The 18,492-nt window shown below is 39.3% G+C and overlaps 1 protein-coding gene across 1 annotated transcript in view; it reads right to left on the reverse strand.

Annotated features, from left to right (window-relative positions):
* The window catches only part of LOC119261546 (36.4 kDa proline-rich protein-like), an 87,329-nt gene that overhangs the window by 38,739 nt on the left and 30,098 nt on the right, over window positions 1-18,492 (reverse strand). Inside the window, exon 4 of the mRNA XM_037539885.1 lies at window positions 9,922-10,015. Coding sequence (XP_037395782.1) covers window positions 9,922-10,015 — 94 coding nt within the window. The remainder of the gene's footprint in view (window positions 1-9,921; window positions 10,016-18,492) is intronic.

Raw genomic sequence — 18,492 nt, forward strand, 5'->3', positions numbered from 1 at the left:
GTTTTTTCTTTAAATGCTACTAAAGCTGAGTGTATGCTTAAACACTGCTTTGAAAACGTACAGCATCACACACCTCTTCAACTGAATTTCCTGTGATTTTGTCGTGAAGCAAAAACAGGGCAAAACACTCATAATTTTCCACTACAATAAGCACTCAAAATCCCACTGTCATCACATTTCAAAAATGGGAATAATTAAAACATTAAGATGTAAACAAATGAATTCAGAGTGTTTTCATGTTGAATGCTTCATTCTACCAAATCCTACTGAGTCAGAATCCTAGCAATGGTGATAGAAGCCAAATGTCAGAAGAGTTTAAGGCATCTGCTGCTGAAAAATGTCACTTCACAGAAAGTCCATTAAATGGTTATGAATTTGCTGCTTGAGGTCTGAGACATTGTTTGGTTTTAAGATAAGATACTTTTTTTTATTAGCTGTTATTTTATTATGAGCTTTTTTACTATGTTGATGTTTGGTCACAGTATCTTGCTTCTGAACAATGAACTGGGGAATGAGATACTAGTTGTGTGCACCAAATGATGAGATTAGTATTGTTTGTAGGGTGTTAATGTGATATTGATTATAAACACAGAGGATGTCCAAATCCTTTTCTTACAAACACACATCCCTGAACTCCTGCAGAACCCACTCCCTTGGTCAGTTAATGGGGTGTAGAGGAATCATTACAGCTACATATCAAACTGCAAAAACAAAAGCAAAGTCTACAGCCATACAGTCACTTCAGTTTGTGGTTGTTCTGTACTATTTGCTTTCCATTACCCAAGTAATGTTGCGAGTTAGCTTCTCACAAAGCACGTCATTGAGTGCTGGCCTTGTTTGCCATCTCATCATCACTGTGTGCAAAGTTCAGAGTGTTTTTTTTTTTTTTTTTCAGGGCTTCAATTGTTAAGGACTTCTTTGTTTTGTTCCCATGTAAAGCTGAATAAATGTCTGGAGCTATTTCAGATTCTGCCCATCTTAGAGAGCAAAAAAAGAAGAGAAAAGGAAAAAGAAGAGTGCAAAGCAAGAGCAATCAAGTTGAAGCAAAAGAGAATACCATGGATTTTTCTTCAAAACCCAAAAAGCGTGAAAGGAAGAGGGAAAATTTGCTCGTACGTGAGGACGGTCGTTTCATTCAGAGCGCGCTGTCTTACGTCATCATGTCACTGCAAACTCATGCACGTGGGACGCAGGGGACAATGGCTCTGGGTGCTTTAATGGTTTGATGTGACTGAAATGAAATGCTTAAATGTGGGATAATCCTCAAGCAAAGGCAGCCTTTGAGTGGAGATTTTCTACAGTCACTGTCTGGCTATGTCACATTTCAGAAGGATATCTATTCACTGTAAAGAGGACTTTAACTTTACAGACGGGCTTCTTGAGACAGTGGAAAGAATTCAATCTAAAGGGAGAATAAAAGGCTTTGCCACCTCTTTGTTACGGCAGCCAACGATTTTGTTTTCTGTTATCTCTTCTCTCGGGCAATGCTGAAAGGCCTCCGGCTGGGAGAGGAACACCACAAGGCCATTGCCGGCACCTTCATTTCCAACTAACGCAGCGGCTCCCAGCAGACACTGTCAATCAAGCTTAAAGCACCCTTTTCATCTGCGCATGTAGAAGCTTTGCTTGAGAGCCAGTTACAGTATATTGATCTACGTGAAGAATGACACATCTGCATCAGTCTTGGTTTGCCACCTGCCAGAACAACATACAGCAATGTTATTGACCATTGTCTATTGTCTTATCTCCACCGAGTAAGGGCACACAGCCAAAGCTGGTAACAGATTTACATGGAAGATCCTGCGTAGCTCAGCTGTGTAACTGGCCAGGCTCTCGATGGGTGGACAGGATGGCTTTGTTTCTCTCTATTTGTTGATACTGAGCTTGGGCATCGAAGGGAGGGCATCTGTCAGGTAAAGTTAAAGAAATCAGTAGATCTCCAAGTACATTCAGCTGTCTCATGACATTGCATTTTTGCAGTGGTTCATAACCCTGGTCCTGGAGTACATCCACTTCAGCTCTGGGATGGTTTGATAATAAGCTGATTAGCTAGATCAAGTAAGAACAAGGGGCTAGACCAGCTTTAGCCCCCCTTCCCCCCAAATAAATGCACATTATTCATTTAAATCTGTCAAAAGCAGTGGGGAAAAGTATAACAGCCGTCTCGGCTAATCATATCAGGTAAGCTGCAATACCCATCAGACCTGGGGGATGGAGGGTTTCTGGTGCTACACACACAAGTCAGCTGAGAACTGCTGAAGGTGTGAAAGGTTTTAGGCTAAAAGCTCATTAAAATAGACAGTGGCCATATTGTGGTACTAACATAGAGAAAGACATGGGAAACAGTACTTTAAGTGAATGCTCTTTTATTGAATACAGAAGCAGAGGAAACCGCCACTCAGCGCTGGTGAAATGGCCGAGATAACAGGTCACTTCTAACCATACAACTCTACTTAATGGCAGTGGTGGAAAGTAACTAAGTAAATGTAATTAGATACTGTACTTTTTTCGTGTGTCTGTACTGAAGTATTTCCATTTTTGTTGACTTTTTACTTTCACTCCACTACATTTTGCAAAATCTGTCGTTCCTTCTGGTTTATGTGTAAAAATGTAACATGTCAAAACAAAAAGAAGCATAAAGCAAGAACACCAATCAGGGCACAGTGCACACTTTGTTTTGGGCTTGTTTTGACCTGTTGGTCATACCGACCCACACAGTTCAACGTCAGCACAGCAGCGTAAATTTTTCCTACGTAAATGATGGAAGAAACTCCTGGCGCTAACCAAACTTTGTGTAAATAGACCACAATATAGAAATATGTACATATGCAGTCATGACTGTTGTGTCTTTTTTTCTGAAATTATACAAACACTTTCATTTTAGAGTAAATTTGTTTTGTCTAGTTTAGGTTAATGAACAGAGACCTACTGATGCAATATAATAAAGGAAACTCATTTGTGATCCTGAGGTTAAAGCACGTTTTTGTTATAATTAAACTTAAAATTACGTTCAGAGCAAGAGTGTTCTTACAAAAATGATAACAGGACATTGGAGTCATAATTAATCTTTTAGTACTTTTACTTTCGATACTTAAGTACATTTGAAGATAAATACTTTTGTACTTTTACTAAAGTGGAGGTCTAAAGGGAGGAACTTCTACTTTTACTGGAGTAATATTGTACCATCTCTACTTTAACTCAAGTACATGATTTGTGTACTTCATCCACCACTAATGGTAGGTATTAACAGTGCAATATTACACTGCCAGCTCCTATAAGCCTGAACCATGCAGAGTGGCCATGCGAGCCAGCAGCAGGATGCTACAGTGTACATAGTGAAATAGTATGTATATACAAAATGAGACACCCACCTACAATATGGATTTGCGGCAAAGCAAATGGTAGGTAAAGAAAAGGGGTTGGGAAGGACTATGTAACATTACTAGCTAGTCGACCAGCCAAATAGTCCAAGAATTTTAATGAGATAGAAAAAACATTTCTGATAGCCCTTTATATTATATGTTCTCATATCTCTTTTCAGTGTTTTAAAACTAACACATCAGTATTAGTCATATATTAATGTCTACAGTAAGGTAATGTCAGTAATGTGATCATTCACTAATTTTATGTCCCTCGATTCCTCAACATGTTGACGGAAATTCAGAGGGGGGCAGCTCTGCCCAACAGGCGAGGAGATTACTGACAGTTTGTAAAATGTCACTGATTGATCTCTTATTCACCCTGTAAATCTGAGTTGAACAAAAAGGAATGTGAAGCTAAAGAGAGGCAAAAAAAGGAAGAGAAAGGTGATGAAATAGACTGAATAGGAGCAGCTTAGCTGGAGAGATCAAGAGCAAAGTGACTAAATAAAACATTTAATTGGGAAAATAATATTAGTGCTGTTAAATAAAATACACAACACTGACATTGACCATGAAATTCTGTCAATTAGATTATTAAACATATAAGTGCTTAACAACTGAACCAACGCCACCAAACTTGCACCAACTTAGATAGTGCCAATTTATCACTTGTGTAGTTGAAAAAAATGTTTTTGATCTTGCATATCTAGACAGAAATGATAGCACAGTTTGTCTTAAACAGCCTTGCTTGATCTGTCTGCTGTAAGTGGACAGACATAATGTTTAAGTCATAGTATTTTGGTGCTTAATATGAAGATGGAGATCTACTGTTGCGCCAACTTGACTAAACTTGTAAATCTGAACAATGAACAGACAATGAAAAAACATTCTCTTCATTCTCTTGGGGAAGCAAGCCCCCAGATGCATTAAGCCCCCTATCCATTAAGCTCTACTGATGTTTCTGTTTACAACAAAATATGCAGTATATTCAGGGACTCAGAAGGTCGAAAAACACTGCATTACTGGCATTTCCAAAAGGAGATAATCTACAGAGAATGTGTGTGTTTATCACCCTGAGTGCCGGCTTGGGTTAAGGCTATACAGCACTGTGCATATGTCAGAGACCACCACCCTGCATTAATTTAATTTCTAGTTGAAATGACCACCAAGTATAAGTTGCTGGTTTCTCCAGAGATGTTTCTGAAGACGTTAATCACAATATAATCCACCTACATAACGAAGGGGAAAGTCAAACTGGTTCAGATGTAAATGAGAAGAAAGAGAAAATTAGACTCTCAACAAGTTCCACTTTTACTTCAGAGCTGAAAACATCCAGAAACAGATGTTTCTGTCCTTTCTTCCACTGTGAGAAGACAACATAGCACTGTGGGTCTGAAAGGACGTGTAGCTATCGAGAACCTATTACTGAGAAAAGGCTCAATGAATAAAAACTCCAAAACAAAAAAAAAAGAAGGTGATGGTGTTCTTAGAACAACAGACTGACCACTTAGAACAACAGACCTCAACATCACTGATTGCGTTGCATTGTGAGAAGCCAAAAAATGCAACCAATGTCTAAAACTGATCTTGGGAGGATTAAAATCCCTGAAGATTTCTTTAAAGAGCTGCATTTTGGTCCTAATTAAAATAAAAGAGCATTCCTTCTGAGTGAGAGCTGTGGACATATGAGCGAAAATCATGGGTGAGTGTTCTCAAATTATGAATGTTAATGTATATTTTGTCTATGTTGTACTGTTGTAATTATATTAAGTGTATTAAAAGATACATTGTGACAGTATCTGTGCCACCCTTTATTTAACTGCATAAGGAGAATGGACCATTCATTAAACCGAACATGCATCAGCTCATGTTCAGATTTGCCTGGTTGCCGTCAGTCTGCATGCTGTACACTTTCACTTTAGGGATGACATCGCTTTAGGGATGGCAGCAACCAGGCGGCTTTGGGGATGGCAGCAACAAGAAAAACCTTCATTATCTCCATAGCAGCCGAATCAAAACTCCAACAACAAATGTGTGATTCTTTTAAAAAGTATTTATAAACTACCAGAACAACCAAGAGACAGCAAAGTAGATACCATGATTACTTTATATTGTCTGTTCTGTAACATTATGAGTAGATGAGTAGGGGAAATGGAGAATCAATTAACCACTTAAAATGCCAGGTTTAATATTCAGTAACTACATGGACTACAATGCAAACTGGCTGAGCTATTCTTAGGTTATATTTAAGGGGGTTAAATAAACTATGTGTCCTTGAAAAATATGTTCTGACTCATTCAAAACATAGCATCCTTATCAAAAAAAGAAACTTATGCTATAAAATGAATAAAAATGCTAAATTAAGTCAGTAGACCCAGGACAAAATCTATGCTGTTCTCCCGAGAGCTAGTTTTGGCTGTTTTCAGACTAATCTATGCAGTTTCAATACCATTTGTCTCCAAGCTTGGGGCAATAACTAGAAGGGTTAGGCCTCTTATTTTAGTTTTGGGGGCCAATGCCCCCATTTAGTCGTCACCTATGGGCATCATCCTTCAGGGCTGGTAGATATCCTGGGACAGCCCTATAGCAGGGAGGTTTGACAACAGTTTACATTAGGAGAATATTTGCGGGAGAAAAGAGCAATAGAACATATTTACTTTTGAACACTGGTGCTGATGTTAACCAGTAATGCACACTGTAGTGTTTTCCAAAGCCAAAATCTGTCGGATCCAATATATCAGGCTTGCCGAACTTTGTACCACAACGTCCAAGTTAAGCAAGGTCATAAGAAGCTCATGTCAATAAAGAATGAGATCTACTGGACAACCTTTACCCTAGCAGCCTAGATTCAGTGGCCTACAGGTTCCCTCTGTCTGTGGTATTTCTGTGGTAACCCAGGTGGTCTGTGCTCACTTAAGACGAGCATTTAAAAGATGTGACGAGAGCTCAGGAAGAATCAGGTGTGTACACATGCATGCAGGTCAGACAATGGAGGTTGAGCAGCTTCTGCAGGATACACTGTACCTTGCACAAATCAATGGCTCCTTTCTACTTCAGAAGAACACAGTGATGTGGGAGGAGAGGGAAGAAACAGCACAACAAACAAAAAAACAAGCAGGAACATAGCCACTCTTTCTCTTCACCTGGCAGAAACGGGGATTGTTCTTTCATTTTGGAGAAAGAATTGAGGTATAGGGGAGATGCCTGCAGACTCTAAATGCAAAACGCCTCTGATCTTACAGATCCTGCAAGTTTTTCGGTTTGGGTCAGGAAGAGGCTATCACAGCCCGAGTGTGTTTATCTCCATGCTTCAAAGTGACCGGAGCCCTGCTTGCATTTGAATGAAAGGCACTCTTAGAAGCACCACGAAGGAAGGGTCGAAAAGGCCGTCTTCGGTGCTTGTGAGGGAAATTCAAAGGAAGCTTGCTGAATGCATGCTCCTCGACGTGCGGTGAAGCAGCATTAAGCAGGCTGACCTTCAGCAGATGCGATCGATGCAGGGAAGTTGATTTTGCTCCCCTCTGTTCAAAATTAACATTATCCACAAAGGACAATGGACCTCATCGTGAGTACTTAGCCGAAGACAAATGCAAATGTGGACAAAGGTGCACTGAGAATACTAATGCAGGCATTCTGTAGCACCTACTGAAAGCAAGTCCCTCACTGCACGGCCACCGAGGCTATCACAGTCCGCTAATCTCACCTTTTATTACAAATCTGCCCTCGGTGCTCTCAGAGCTCCAGATGGGTCTCCTCCCGATGTGTCATTCATCTGGCTGACAGTGATCTCATGCACTCCATGTGAGGGTTTAGATGTTCTCCTCTCAGACTGTGTTTACATGACATGGTTGAAGTGGCCTAAATGTGACACAGATGTGATTGTTTTCAGAGCTTAGTGAAAACAAAAATCCCACTTTCTATACCTTTAGAGAAGGTCTCGTGATTTTTACAAACTAGAAAAATATCCTTGTATGTAATTTAGTAGTTCATTTTCATTCAGTAGACCCATGCTTGTATTCAAGCTGCAAGTATTGCAAGTACTTCAGTACTGCTCGTGTTTCATTGATATGTTCTGGATGGATATAAAGCCAATAAATTCTCTGAAAGCCAAGTGAAATATCAGGAATTGTTTTTCTCCATGATATCTTGGTAGACAACACTGATTTGAGTTTCAGAACTGAAAAGAAGTCCCAGTGCATTCGATTATTGTATCGTATCGCATAATTTTGAAATGACAGAGGAATCCACTGATCGTGAATTGGCTTCAAATAGGCAGGACTGATTTTGTGAGAAAAACACATCACTCTGTCCTGGATATGTCACTGACCATGACTATGAGCATCATGCTGTGTTCATCATCATCACTTCATAGCTGTGTGTAGCTAATGGTGGCATTAAGCCACGCAAATATTGACATGGTGCCTTCGGTGCCAGCAAACATCAGTGTTTATCAAAGGAGAGTGTTAGCAGTGTTTATTTAAGGCTTAAAAAGGCAGGAGTTTAATAATAATAATAAGTATAATACTGGATCTGGAATTCAATAGCAGGATGTTTGGTGCCCACAGCCAAAAAATCAACACAACGGTTTATTTCATCACATCGGTCGATGGTAATAGTTGGGAAAACTGAACTCTTGACATAATGTTTTACTTAACACTGCGGTCTCTGGAATTTTGGCACCGACGGTGGCAGAATTTTCCTTTGTTGCTCCATTTAAAACAATGGAACATCTGGTTTGCCATCATCCGGCCAACATGTGAGTCTAATCAGTGGGTTGTTAGAAATGGAGAACAGAAGCAGCAACTCTATATCAGATCTCTCTACTAAAAGAGTCATTGTGAAACTGCTACAAGGTAGCTACTATGTCTGTCGAGCTTCACATAAATCATGGAATGTCTTTTAGAAGCTTCAAATATCTGTGCTAATCCTGAGTGGCCAAGAAATGTGTTCATGTGAATCGTTGTTAGTTTAGCGCTAACAAACTACTTGAATCCCGCAGGGGTGTTATTAGAAATTAGCATTGTCATAAAGTGAGCTTTCATCTATTGCTTTAACTGAGCTTTAGATTGAAAACATGTCCACTAAGTTCATTTCAGGGAACCAGGATATAAATGGAGAACAGCAACAGTTGCTGTGGTCAATTTTTCACTGTCTCACCTCTGACAAGCTGTCAGCCCTTCATCAGAGCAAATGATCTTCACGATGAAGACTTGCACTGCTTAGTTCTTTTTATGTACTGTACTGATTAAAGATTTTGTAGGATCTATGATCACTTTTCTTATGAATTATATATGAGATTTTATAGATTTTTGAAAATCTCGCCTTTTGATGCAGGAAAAAAAACTATATATATATATATATATGTATAACCCTTGTTATACGAACATAGCTGTAGTTCAGAGGCTACTGTAGGTTTCTTACATTTAGTCTCAGCCTCAGACTAAAGTACACAGACCATCTGATATTTACTGCATGCTTGATTGGCCACAACTATCGGTTGAATTTTGTGAACTGAACTCTGACTGATGATCTACACTGTCATATATGCTGTTCCATTTCATCTGTCCAATCAGAAACAACATTTATCAAGCAACATTGAGCAACAATGAGTCTTTCAGAGCAAGATTTAGTCAATAAATTTGAAAAGAGTTCATGACACCACATATTTAATAGTTCCAATTTTCCTTGAAGCATTTAATGACTAATAGATGAAATTCTGAGATCGCTTTGATTATATGCATGACATGCAAGACTATGTTACTTTTGCTGCGGCCTGCACAGTAAGACAAACAGTGATTTGTATTGCCATAATCAAGACTTTGTAGGAAGGGACCGTCTAGCAGACGCACACTAGGAGCTTTATGACAAGGTTGAAAGCCTTCAAGCTGGGTGGAATCATGTAATAACTGAGGTTTCAGAGGATCCTTACCCAGCCATTTTTACCTCTCAGTGCTTTCTTTACATTTTTCAGGCGTCACAAGGGTTTTCAGCGCACACATTTTAAGCCTTTGAACAATACAGTTATCAATTGCAACAAATACAGGGCTTAATTTCTTAATAATAATTTCTTTCTTCTTCTCATTGACTATCATTGAACCTGTCTCAGAAATACATATTATAAACTGTACAACGTGTTTGTGGTTGCTCTTGAGTAGAAGTGATATTATATCAGGATTTTGGGCACGTTTTTTTGTTATTGCTTGGCATCAGACAAAAGCAAGAAAGTCTGAAGTTCAGACTCGAATCTACTGAAACAGAATGTAAATTGAAACATATAGTAGACTGCGAATACAAATATATGAGTAACCCTGCTATGTTATTAAATATGTTATCACACAACTACAAATATATAATTACAAGTAAATTCTTTCGAATAATCTAGAGGAAACAAAAATAACTCTTGGGTTATTCTGAATGCCTCCTATGGCCTAAACACTGTATTTGCAAAATAAAGATAAAAGGCAGGTTTAAGCAATAGGCCACAAATCCCACCGGTGAGTGAGTGGGCGCCTGTGCTCTGCATGCAAGACTCTTGGTGGAAGAGAGGAAGCCACCCTACCTGGATGTCATCAGATGTCAGGCCTCCTTTCATATCGCTAGTCTTCTTTTTGGGCGGCGGTGGGGCGGGTTTGTGAGCAGGCGGGAGGTCTGTCCTGTAGGAGGAAGCAAGACAGAGAACAGAGTGACACCCAGAACCCAGAGCGAGCTTTCATACTCAACTATTCTCTCCATGGTATGGTTTGATGGACGCTTCCCTGCACGGCTTTGTTCCAGACAGAGCTGTTTCAACTCTGCCCTATCAATGGCTCTCACTGGCCATGGAGAGCGTTATAATGAGGATGGAGAGTAATGAGAGAGAGAGAGAGAGAGAGAGAGAGAGAGAGAGTCACAAAGAAGGCTAAAAAAGAGAGGAAGCACTTAAAATAATAGCATTTACAGACAAACCAACATCTTTCCAACATCACAGGACAATATTCAAAGGGCCAATCTGTCGCACTGGGCAGAGAAGCAAAATGGACTTAACTGGGATCTAAATACACGTTTTTTCACCTGCTGGTGAGGCAGCTATACTGCATTTTTTATCTGCCATTCAGAAATTTGACCTAATGTGTAAAAATCCATGTGAACAGTATTAAAACTGACCTGTCCATGTTCACCGAAAAATCAACTTATTTGTTTATTTATTTATATATTGTTTGTTTGTTTGTAGCAAGCGTTTCATGGTTGAACAAGCCTTCCAGAATGCTGGTGAAATCCCATCCATCGTAATGAGAAACTGTAGCACAACGAAACTAGCCCAGTTGGAAACATAACAAATTTGCCTCCTGTCATAAACTCCCCCTCCTAGCCTGCATGGTAGGCCATGTGCTTCTGTACTAGCTCTGTCAATCACCTCATCAAAGGTCCACCTGTCCCTAATTCTGGGGCTTTGTCTCTGGTACAAACACTATATGGCCAAAAGTATGTGGACACCCCTAATTATGAGCCATGTGATCTCCACAGATAAATATTGGCAGTAGGTTTTGTAGTACCGAAGAGCACAGTGACTTCATAGGATGCCACCTTTGCCACGAGTCTGTTTAAGAAAGTTCTTCCCTGCTAAATCAGCCCCAGTCAACTGTAAGTGCTATTATTGTGCAATGGAAGCATCTAGAGCAACAATAGCTCATCCTCTAAGTAATCGACATAGAGTGGTGTCACCAAGTGCTAAAGCACATAAGACATAAAAATCTCTTATCTTGTGTTGCATCACTCACTATAGAGTTCCAAACTGCTTCTGGAAGGAACATCAGCACAATAAGTGTTTGTTCATTAAATGGGTTTCCATATCTGTGTAGCTGCACACAAGCCTAAGTTCACTTTGGGCAATGCCACGGGGCAAATGGAGTGGTGTACAGCACCATCACTAGACTCTGGAGCAGTAGAAATGTTTTCTCTGAAATAATAAATCACCCTTCACTATATGTCAGTTTGATGGACGAGTCTGTTTTTTGTGGAGGCCAGAACATTACCTGTCTGACTGCACAGTGCCAGCAGTAGAGTTTGGAGGAGGAGGGATGATGGGATGGGGCTGTTTTTCAGGGTCAGGGCTCTTTAGTTCAAGTGAAAGATAATATTAATTCTGCAGCACAAAGACATTTTACACAATTATGTCTTCAAACGTGCGGCAACAGTTTGGGGAAGGTCCTTTGCCCTTTTGTACTTGTTTTGTATTCGCCCTTTTCATGTTATTTTTCCCTCCTGCATACCTTCAACTGTGTGTGCACCTTTCTTAAACTTCACAGTTAACTGTGCAGCCTCATTGTTATTGTACAAGATACTATACTAGAATACTGCTGAGTGCAGTTCTTTCACAGTTCAGTAGAACAGTAATAACTAAATGATGTATATCTACCTTAGCTATATGTTCTTTCCCTACTTTAGAGCAAAGCTGCTCAACACAAAACAGCAACAAAATCCTTTTGGAGTGATGCTGAAACCAACTAAGTGCTTGATGAAATGAATGATTTAAATATTTTAATATCTTATTATGTGTATTGATATTTTCTGTTAAAGTGACTTTTATTAAATTTTACATGACATTTACATAAGTTTTTAGTGGATAAGAGAGAGTGATTATCAGCTGATTCATGTATACCTGGACTTTTCCCAAAATCTGATTACCCAACTACATTGGATGAATTACTGACAAAGTCAGATTTTCTGCAGTTATCAGATTATGAAGTGCATGTAAACACATTCACTTTTGGGTAATGTATCAAAGTAAGCAAAGCAGTTCATTAGAATTTACTCACACTACATATTAACCAATAACATTTCTTGTGTGAAAAGGTGCTATTTCCTTGTATTGCTGTAAAGCTTCAAACCAAGAGAAGCACAGATAGCCGAGCAGGGTTCAAGGCCGGGGAATTAAAGGGCCGGGGTAGTACTCAGAAGTCTTTCTCATGCTCTGCCAACCAATGTTGGACATCTCTAGCCGTGTAACCTATCACATTGTCTTGCTGGAACATCCCGTTGACCCCCCTGGAAGACAATCAGCATGCGTGGGTGCTCTGCAAGTATGGATTCATACCCAAACCAGTTATGAGTGCCGTCCACATGGATGATTGGGCCCAGAGAAAGGCACGACAACACTCCCCAGACTGGAATGCTGCCACCAACAGAAGTAGTACAAAAGTAGGAAGTTTTCATAATAATGTGACTTGCCTGTGTATTTTACATAGATACTGGTTCCCAGTAAGCTTTGTAATCACAAGAGGGCTTCACCAAACAAAACATTTGTACTCATCAACAGAGTAATGTGATGAAAATGACTAATAAAGATGAGTGGTCACAGGTCATAAAATCACACAGGTACTTCTATCTCTACACTCAAAGGCTATTTGTATGTTATGGTCACCTGCAAACTGAGAGAAACGCAGCTCTCTGGCATGTTTTCCGTACTGCACTATGGGAGCTATGTGAGTGTAAAAAGGGCTGGGCGAAGGGCCACTAACCTGACCAGTTACAAATGAAGGTAAAAGCTAGTAACAACAAACATGCCGTCTGTTTATGGGGAAAATCCTGCCCTTTTATATAAAGCGGGAACAGCCTTCCCTACTTGGTCTCAGCTGTGGAGATCTACATAAGCGCATTAGCCAGAACATCCTGAAAAACATGTTTTTTGTGTGGTTTTGTGCCAAACGCAACAAACTATTTGTGTGTTTCTTTGTCAGATTTTATCACTGATCTGATGTTTTTGACACAGTAATTTGGCTGTGAGTTTTGAGTTTTCCAGTCTCTCTTTATCTAAAGAGATAGGAGCCTCGTCTTGTATGACTGCCCAGAAGTGTTGCCAAGATGGCTGCTGAGAGAACGGATTGTTCCGTGACTTTGGGATAACTCACCCCCAGTGCCTGAATAATGGAACAGCTTTCAGTGAATGAACTAATCAAAACCAAACGGAGTGAGAATTGATAAAAGCTAAATCAAAAGAAGAGAAATGGGGCGCACTCTTTGTTGCTACAGCCTGGTTACATCATACAGAACCTTTTTTAGTAAATCTAACGTTTCATTTACTGGGTGTATGTTTTCTTAGGAAAGACTGAATCTATAGTTATTTACTTGGTTAAATTGCATTTTTGCCCAATGTTCTGTAAAGCTCATTAACAGTTGCTACTGAGGAACGTGTTTGTGGGTGGAGCATGGGTAGGTCCATTAAATATCAAAACAATTCAAAGGGGATTCCACCAATTTGTCACCAGAATTTTGGCAGAATTAAATTACATAACATAAACAAAAGTCATTCCAAGCGGCTTGAATGGAAATGCACTGAATGGAAATGCACTATTCAAAGAATTTTAATATTCAGTATTATATGTGCTAATAAACTGTTTCTCTTTGAAAATCAACAAAACATGACAGAAGGAGTACAAACATTTGGATACTACTGTACCACTCAAATGGCATTCAATCTACATATTGGTCCTATTTATTAAATGCAACAGTGAAGCCAGTGATGCACATTTATGTAAAAACTCACTATGGCAGTGAATAACAGAAACACATTTTTGAATTTTTGGAGACGCTCTATTTTGATGGTGCACTGTAGATGCTTTGTATTAAATATGTATTAAATTGATATTAAATATATATGTACATATGTATTAAATAGAACTGAACTTACAGTTGAATGTGACAGATTCTGTTTAATCTAACCCAAATCCTAAACTTAACTTCTACACAAAACCTACACCTACTCCTAAACCTAATCTAATCCGATGGCTGGTTCACATGACTTGCAGAAAGCTTGTGTTTGCCTTCGCCTTCCAAGTGCTGGTAGTATCATGTTATTGTGTCCGAACTAGTGGGCGGAATTGGGTACGACTAAATTGGAGAGAATATTGGAAAAAGGGTAACATTCACTAATAATGGCATTGTCTTATTGATATATTTCGATCTAAGGCAACTGCTTTCCACATCTGCTGTGAAACTCACAATAACGAATGAAGTCCCCCAAAAAAACAAAACAAATTTCACCCTCTACTGCACAAAAATATATATTCAATTTCCACTTATTTTTCAATAAAATTGTCCTTGGTTTTATTTTTTCATGAATGTTTATTAAATTCAAAAACATAAAATAAATGATAGTAGTAGTAATAATATGCGCAGGAGTCCTTTTGGAGTATGTTGCCTTGTGCAACAATGGGAATAAATGGCATAGAGCTGTGTTCCCTGAAGTGGTGAGATCTGGCTTGTTTCTGCCTTAATCCATTCCACTCCCACACAATGTTGCTTCTAGGCAACAAATATATTAATATATATAAAAAAAAGATACAGAATGTTAAAAAACAAGATTTTTTTTCACATTTTTATTGACCTACCCAAACTCTATGATTGTCTTTTAATATAGATGATGTCATTGTAAAGTGAGAAAAATGAGTTTGTTGTCCTGAGGCAACATCATGCAATGAAGGGCTAGTAATAAAATCTGTAGATCATCTTTAGGACCATCAAAAGTGTCAAAAGTATCACCATTTTTTTCAATATATCAGTGATTTCACATCACCATTTGTTAAAGTGATATAAATAATTCACCCGAATTTTAAAAATAAATTTTCAAATAATTTACCTCCTCTTTGAGAGTGACAGCTGTTAATTTAAAAAACAATCATGTGTCTACAACTCTAGAATCAAAGTTTTACGGCTCGGTACCTGTTTATGGTTCACAACAAAACAATCCATTTTCCAGCCTAGTGTGGATGGCTTGTTCCACACTGATTATGACACAGTTCAGTTAGGATGCCACACAGCAGGAGTGAGTCAGACTCTGTAGCACTCTACACTTTCTTTTATGAAGTTTTATGGGCCTCAAAATCTATATTAAAACGAAGTTCCCACACATGCAACTAGACAAACAGATGTGGATTTACTGAGATGATAGATCTTTTACATTCACAGAAACACAAATACACTGAAAAGTGGAAAGGCCAATTCTTTTGTTTTTGTTTGTAAAAAATGTGAAGAAATTTGGCTTTGAGATCAGAAGATGAACAAGACGACAGTTTAGAATTTTAGCAGATGTGTACATCTAGAAGTGTTAACTGAGAACATGGCACCTTTCGTTTATACCCACCCATTTTTCAAGTCGGCAAAAATATTAGAACATGTGGCTGAAGTGTCTGTTGTTGCCCTGATTAAACAGTTAATAGCTCTAAACACTTTAAAAACACGGTTCTTCAACGGCTCTTTAGTAAAAACCTGGTTCTATATGGAACCATGAACACTCAGAACCATTTGTATGATTAAAGGGTTCTTTGCATCATGAAATGCTTCTTCAGATTGATGGTTGACTTTGTTTACATGGTTCTATAAAGAACCTTTTTGAAGGAAATTATATATAACAGCAAAAATGGTTCTTTTACTGTTGCAGGCTTGATATTGTATCAATAGAAGAACCATTTTGGTGGTATATAGAACCCTTTTCAAAAGGTTCTATATAGAACCATCTATAGCCATCTATTACCATTTAACAATGCAAAGAACCCTTTAAACATGTCAATGCTTCTCGAAGGGTTCATGGTTCTGTCTAGAACCATGTTATTTACTCAACAACTCTTGAAGAACCTTTTTTAGAGTGTACTCTTTTTTGAGCCCTGGGTTTGGGCTGTGAAGATTTGTTGTTAAAAGTATAAACCAACATGAAGATGAGAGAAAGAGAGAGAAGGAGAGAGAGGGAGCTGTCTATGGGAGAAAAACAAGTCATTTTGATGCTGCACAAGGAGGGAAAATTGATCAGAGGCATTTCAAAGCTCTGGGCGTCGCCAATACAACAATTTGGAATGTTCTGAAAAGAGGTACACCACTGGTTTACTAACAACCAGACACTGAATAGGTCAGCCAGAAAAACAGCAGCAGTTGAGGCAGAAGCAGCTTTTAGTGCTTTTATTTGCTAATTGTGATTTTAAATGTCATTTAAATGTTGTAATTAAAATGTATTAATGCGTTTAATTTAGGATCCTAGACCAAATCAAGCCTCTCCTCTCACTCAAAGTCCAGATAACCAAACTGAAGCTCTTCATTTGGACATATTCTGAGAAGAACCAGCTCATTGGAAAAGACTGTTATGCTTGAAAGAGTTATGACCAGCTACAAGATGAACGGACACAATCAGAGGAATCATGACCCCGACATTGAGAAGCCTGAAGACCCAAATAGAAGAAAGATTTACCTTTAGAAACTCTTTCCATTTGGTCCCCATGACTCGGAAACGTCTTGACGGCACATAATAATATATATAATGTATTTCTATATCTGTTGTTGTTGTTTTCTTATTGGGTTTTGGTGTAATTTTAATGTCTGTTTTTGTGTCTCTGTAAAGCTTTTTAAATTGCATTGTGTTTAAATAAACTTGCACTTGGCAGGAACAATGTGTGAGCTGTGGCAAAAAAACTGAGTTTTGTTTATCACACAGCAGGCAGTCATGGGCTGGAGGTTATTGAACCGGCTTCGTGAGCGGAAGGTTCGATCCCCAGAGCTGACAGTAGGTGACTGAAGTGCCCTTGAGCAATACACCTAACCCCCAACTGCTCCCCGAGTGCTGTGGATAGGGCTGCCCACTGCTCTGGGCAAATGTGTTCACTGCCCCCTAGTGTGTATATGGGTGTTTCATTGCATGGATGGATCAAATGCAGAGGTGAAATTTCCCTGTTGTAAGATTAATAAGGGTCGCTTAATCTAATGCAAGTATCAGTGAATAAAAGCAGAAATTGGCTCATTTTTATCTTTAAATACCAAATGTCTTTGGTTTATATCAAAAACAAAAGAATTAGCCTTGCTGCTATAATACTCAGAGGACATCACGCATGTGCACCAGCAAAAAGAATATTTCAGCCTCAATATCTGGATTATTTGACGACGATCCAAATAATTCCCTCCGACAGGCGACCAGGAGGAAAGTTGCAGTGTAATTGCCACAAAGAGAAAATCTCTTCCCTCAAATATGTTAGCAGTCAGATGTCATCCAGTGCAAGCTGACAGGATATCAGATCAAACATAATGAAGCAGTGAGTGAGAAAGAGGGAGGCAGGGGGGGGTCGAGGTGGCTGTGTACCTACGAGCACTCTGACTGCGTCTGACAGAAACGCCTACATGCTCAGAGAAGCGTATTCACACGCTGTCCTTATTGAATAACACGACCTTTTCCACAAGGCCAAGCGGGCCCTTTAGAGAGAAGGCTGCTCTGTGCTTGAGTGAGTCTCTTAACTCTGTCTTTCAGGCCTCTTACTTCCACTCCATATCACCTTGTTTCAGATGGGGCTAATGGCGCGCCCCAGCCGGAGAACCACACAACAGCACGCACCGTCTGCTCGACACACGGCAAACGAGTCGCACCTGCAGCAATGCATATGGATCTGTTGACCACACTTGGACTTTAGACTAAAATCCTTTTGCTGTGACTGACCCTAAATCTTAATTATGACGAAACAATCATAACACTACTGAAACTTTACCAAATGTTTCAGTAATGACTGTTTCAGTATCGGCAAATTAGCTAATTTTCTCAAAAGTTTTAGACACTGTGTCTGATCCACTTGTACCAGTGCAACAGGCACCGATATGCCACCAACACATCAGTGTCTGTGCTTGTAAGCAGAGATTTGTGCCCAAGCGATTGAATACATTCCAATTATAGATTAAGAAGAAGTGCTCATATGCTCACTGTACTCAACAATTTCCGTTTACATGCTCACTGCAAGTAATCAGATCCAAAATTACACATAGAGGACCACTCAATGCAGACGTTACTATGACAACTAGCATCATGTGAGGTCCAGTCAGAGTGAGATGAGCAGCAGTGAGCAGCGCTTGTGTATTTAATTCCTTTAAAATGATGTCAGACTCAGAAAAACATCCTTCACATGTCCTTATTAACGGCTGAGAGGAAGAAGTCGTGCTCTGAGACACATGAGCTGGACGTCTGTCCCACCGCTCTTTTAAAGATCAGAGCATAAACTTCGTCTCCACTGCAGACCAGTTTCGGCTCTGCCATGTTGAACCTTTTAAACTTTCACTATGTGATGTGACGCACATGCAGAACAGCCTTCAACTTTCCGATAGGGAATGTAATTGGATACAGACGTTTACA

The sequence above is a fragment of the Pygocentrus nattereri genome, chromosome 7 (assembly GCF_015220715.1).
Source record: "Pygocentrus nattereri isolate fPygNat1 chromosome 7, fPygNat1.pri, whole genome shotgun sequence".
Taxonomy (NCBI): Eukaryota; Metazoa; Chordata; class Actinopteri; order Characiformes; family Serrasalmidae; genus Pygocentrus; species Pygocentrus nattereri.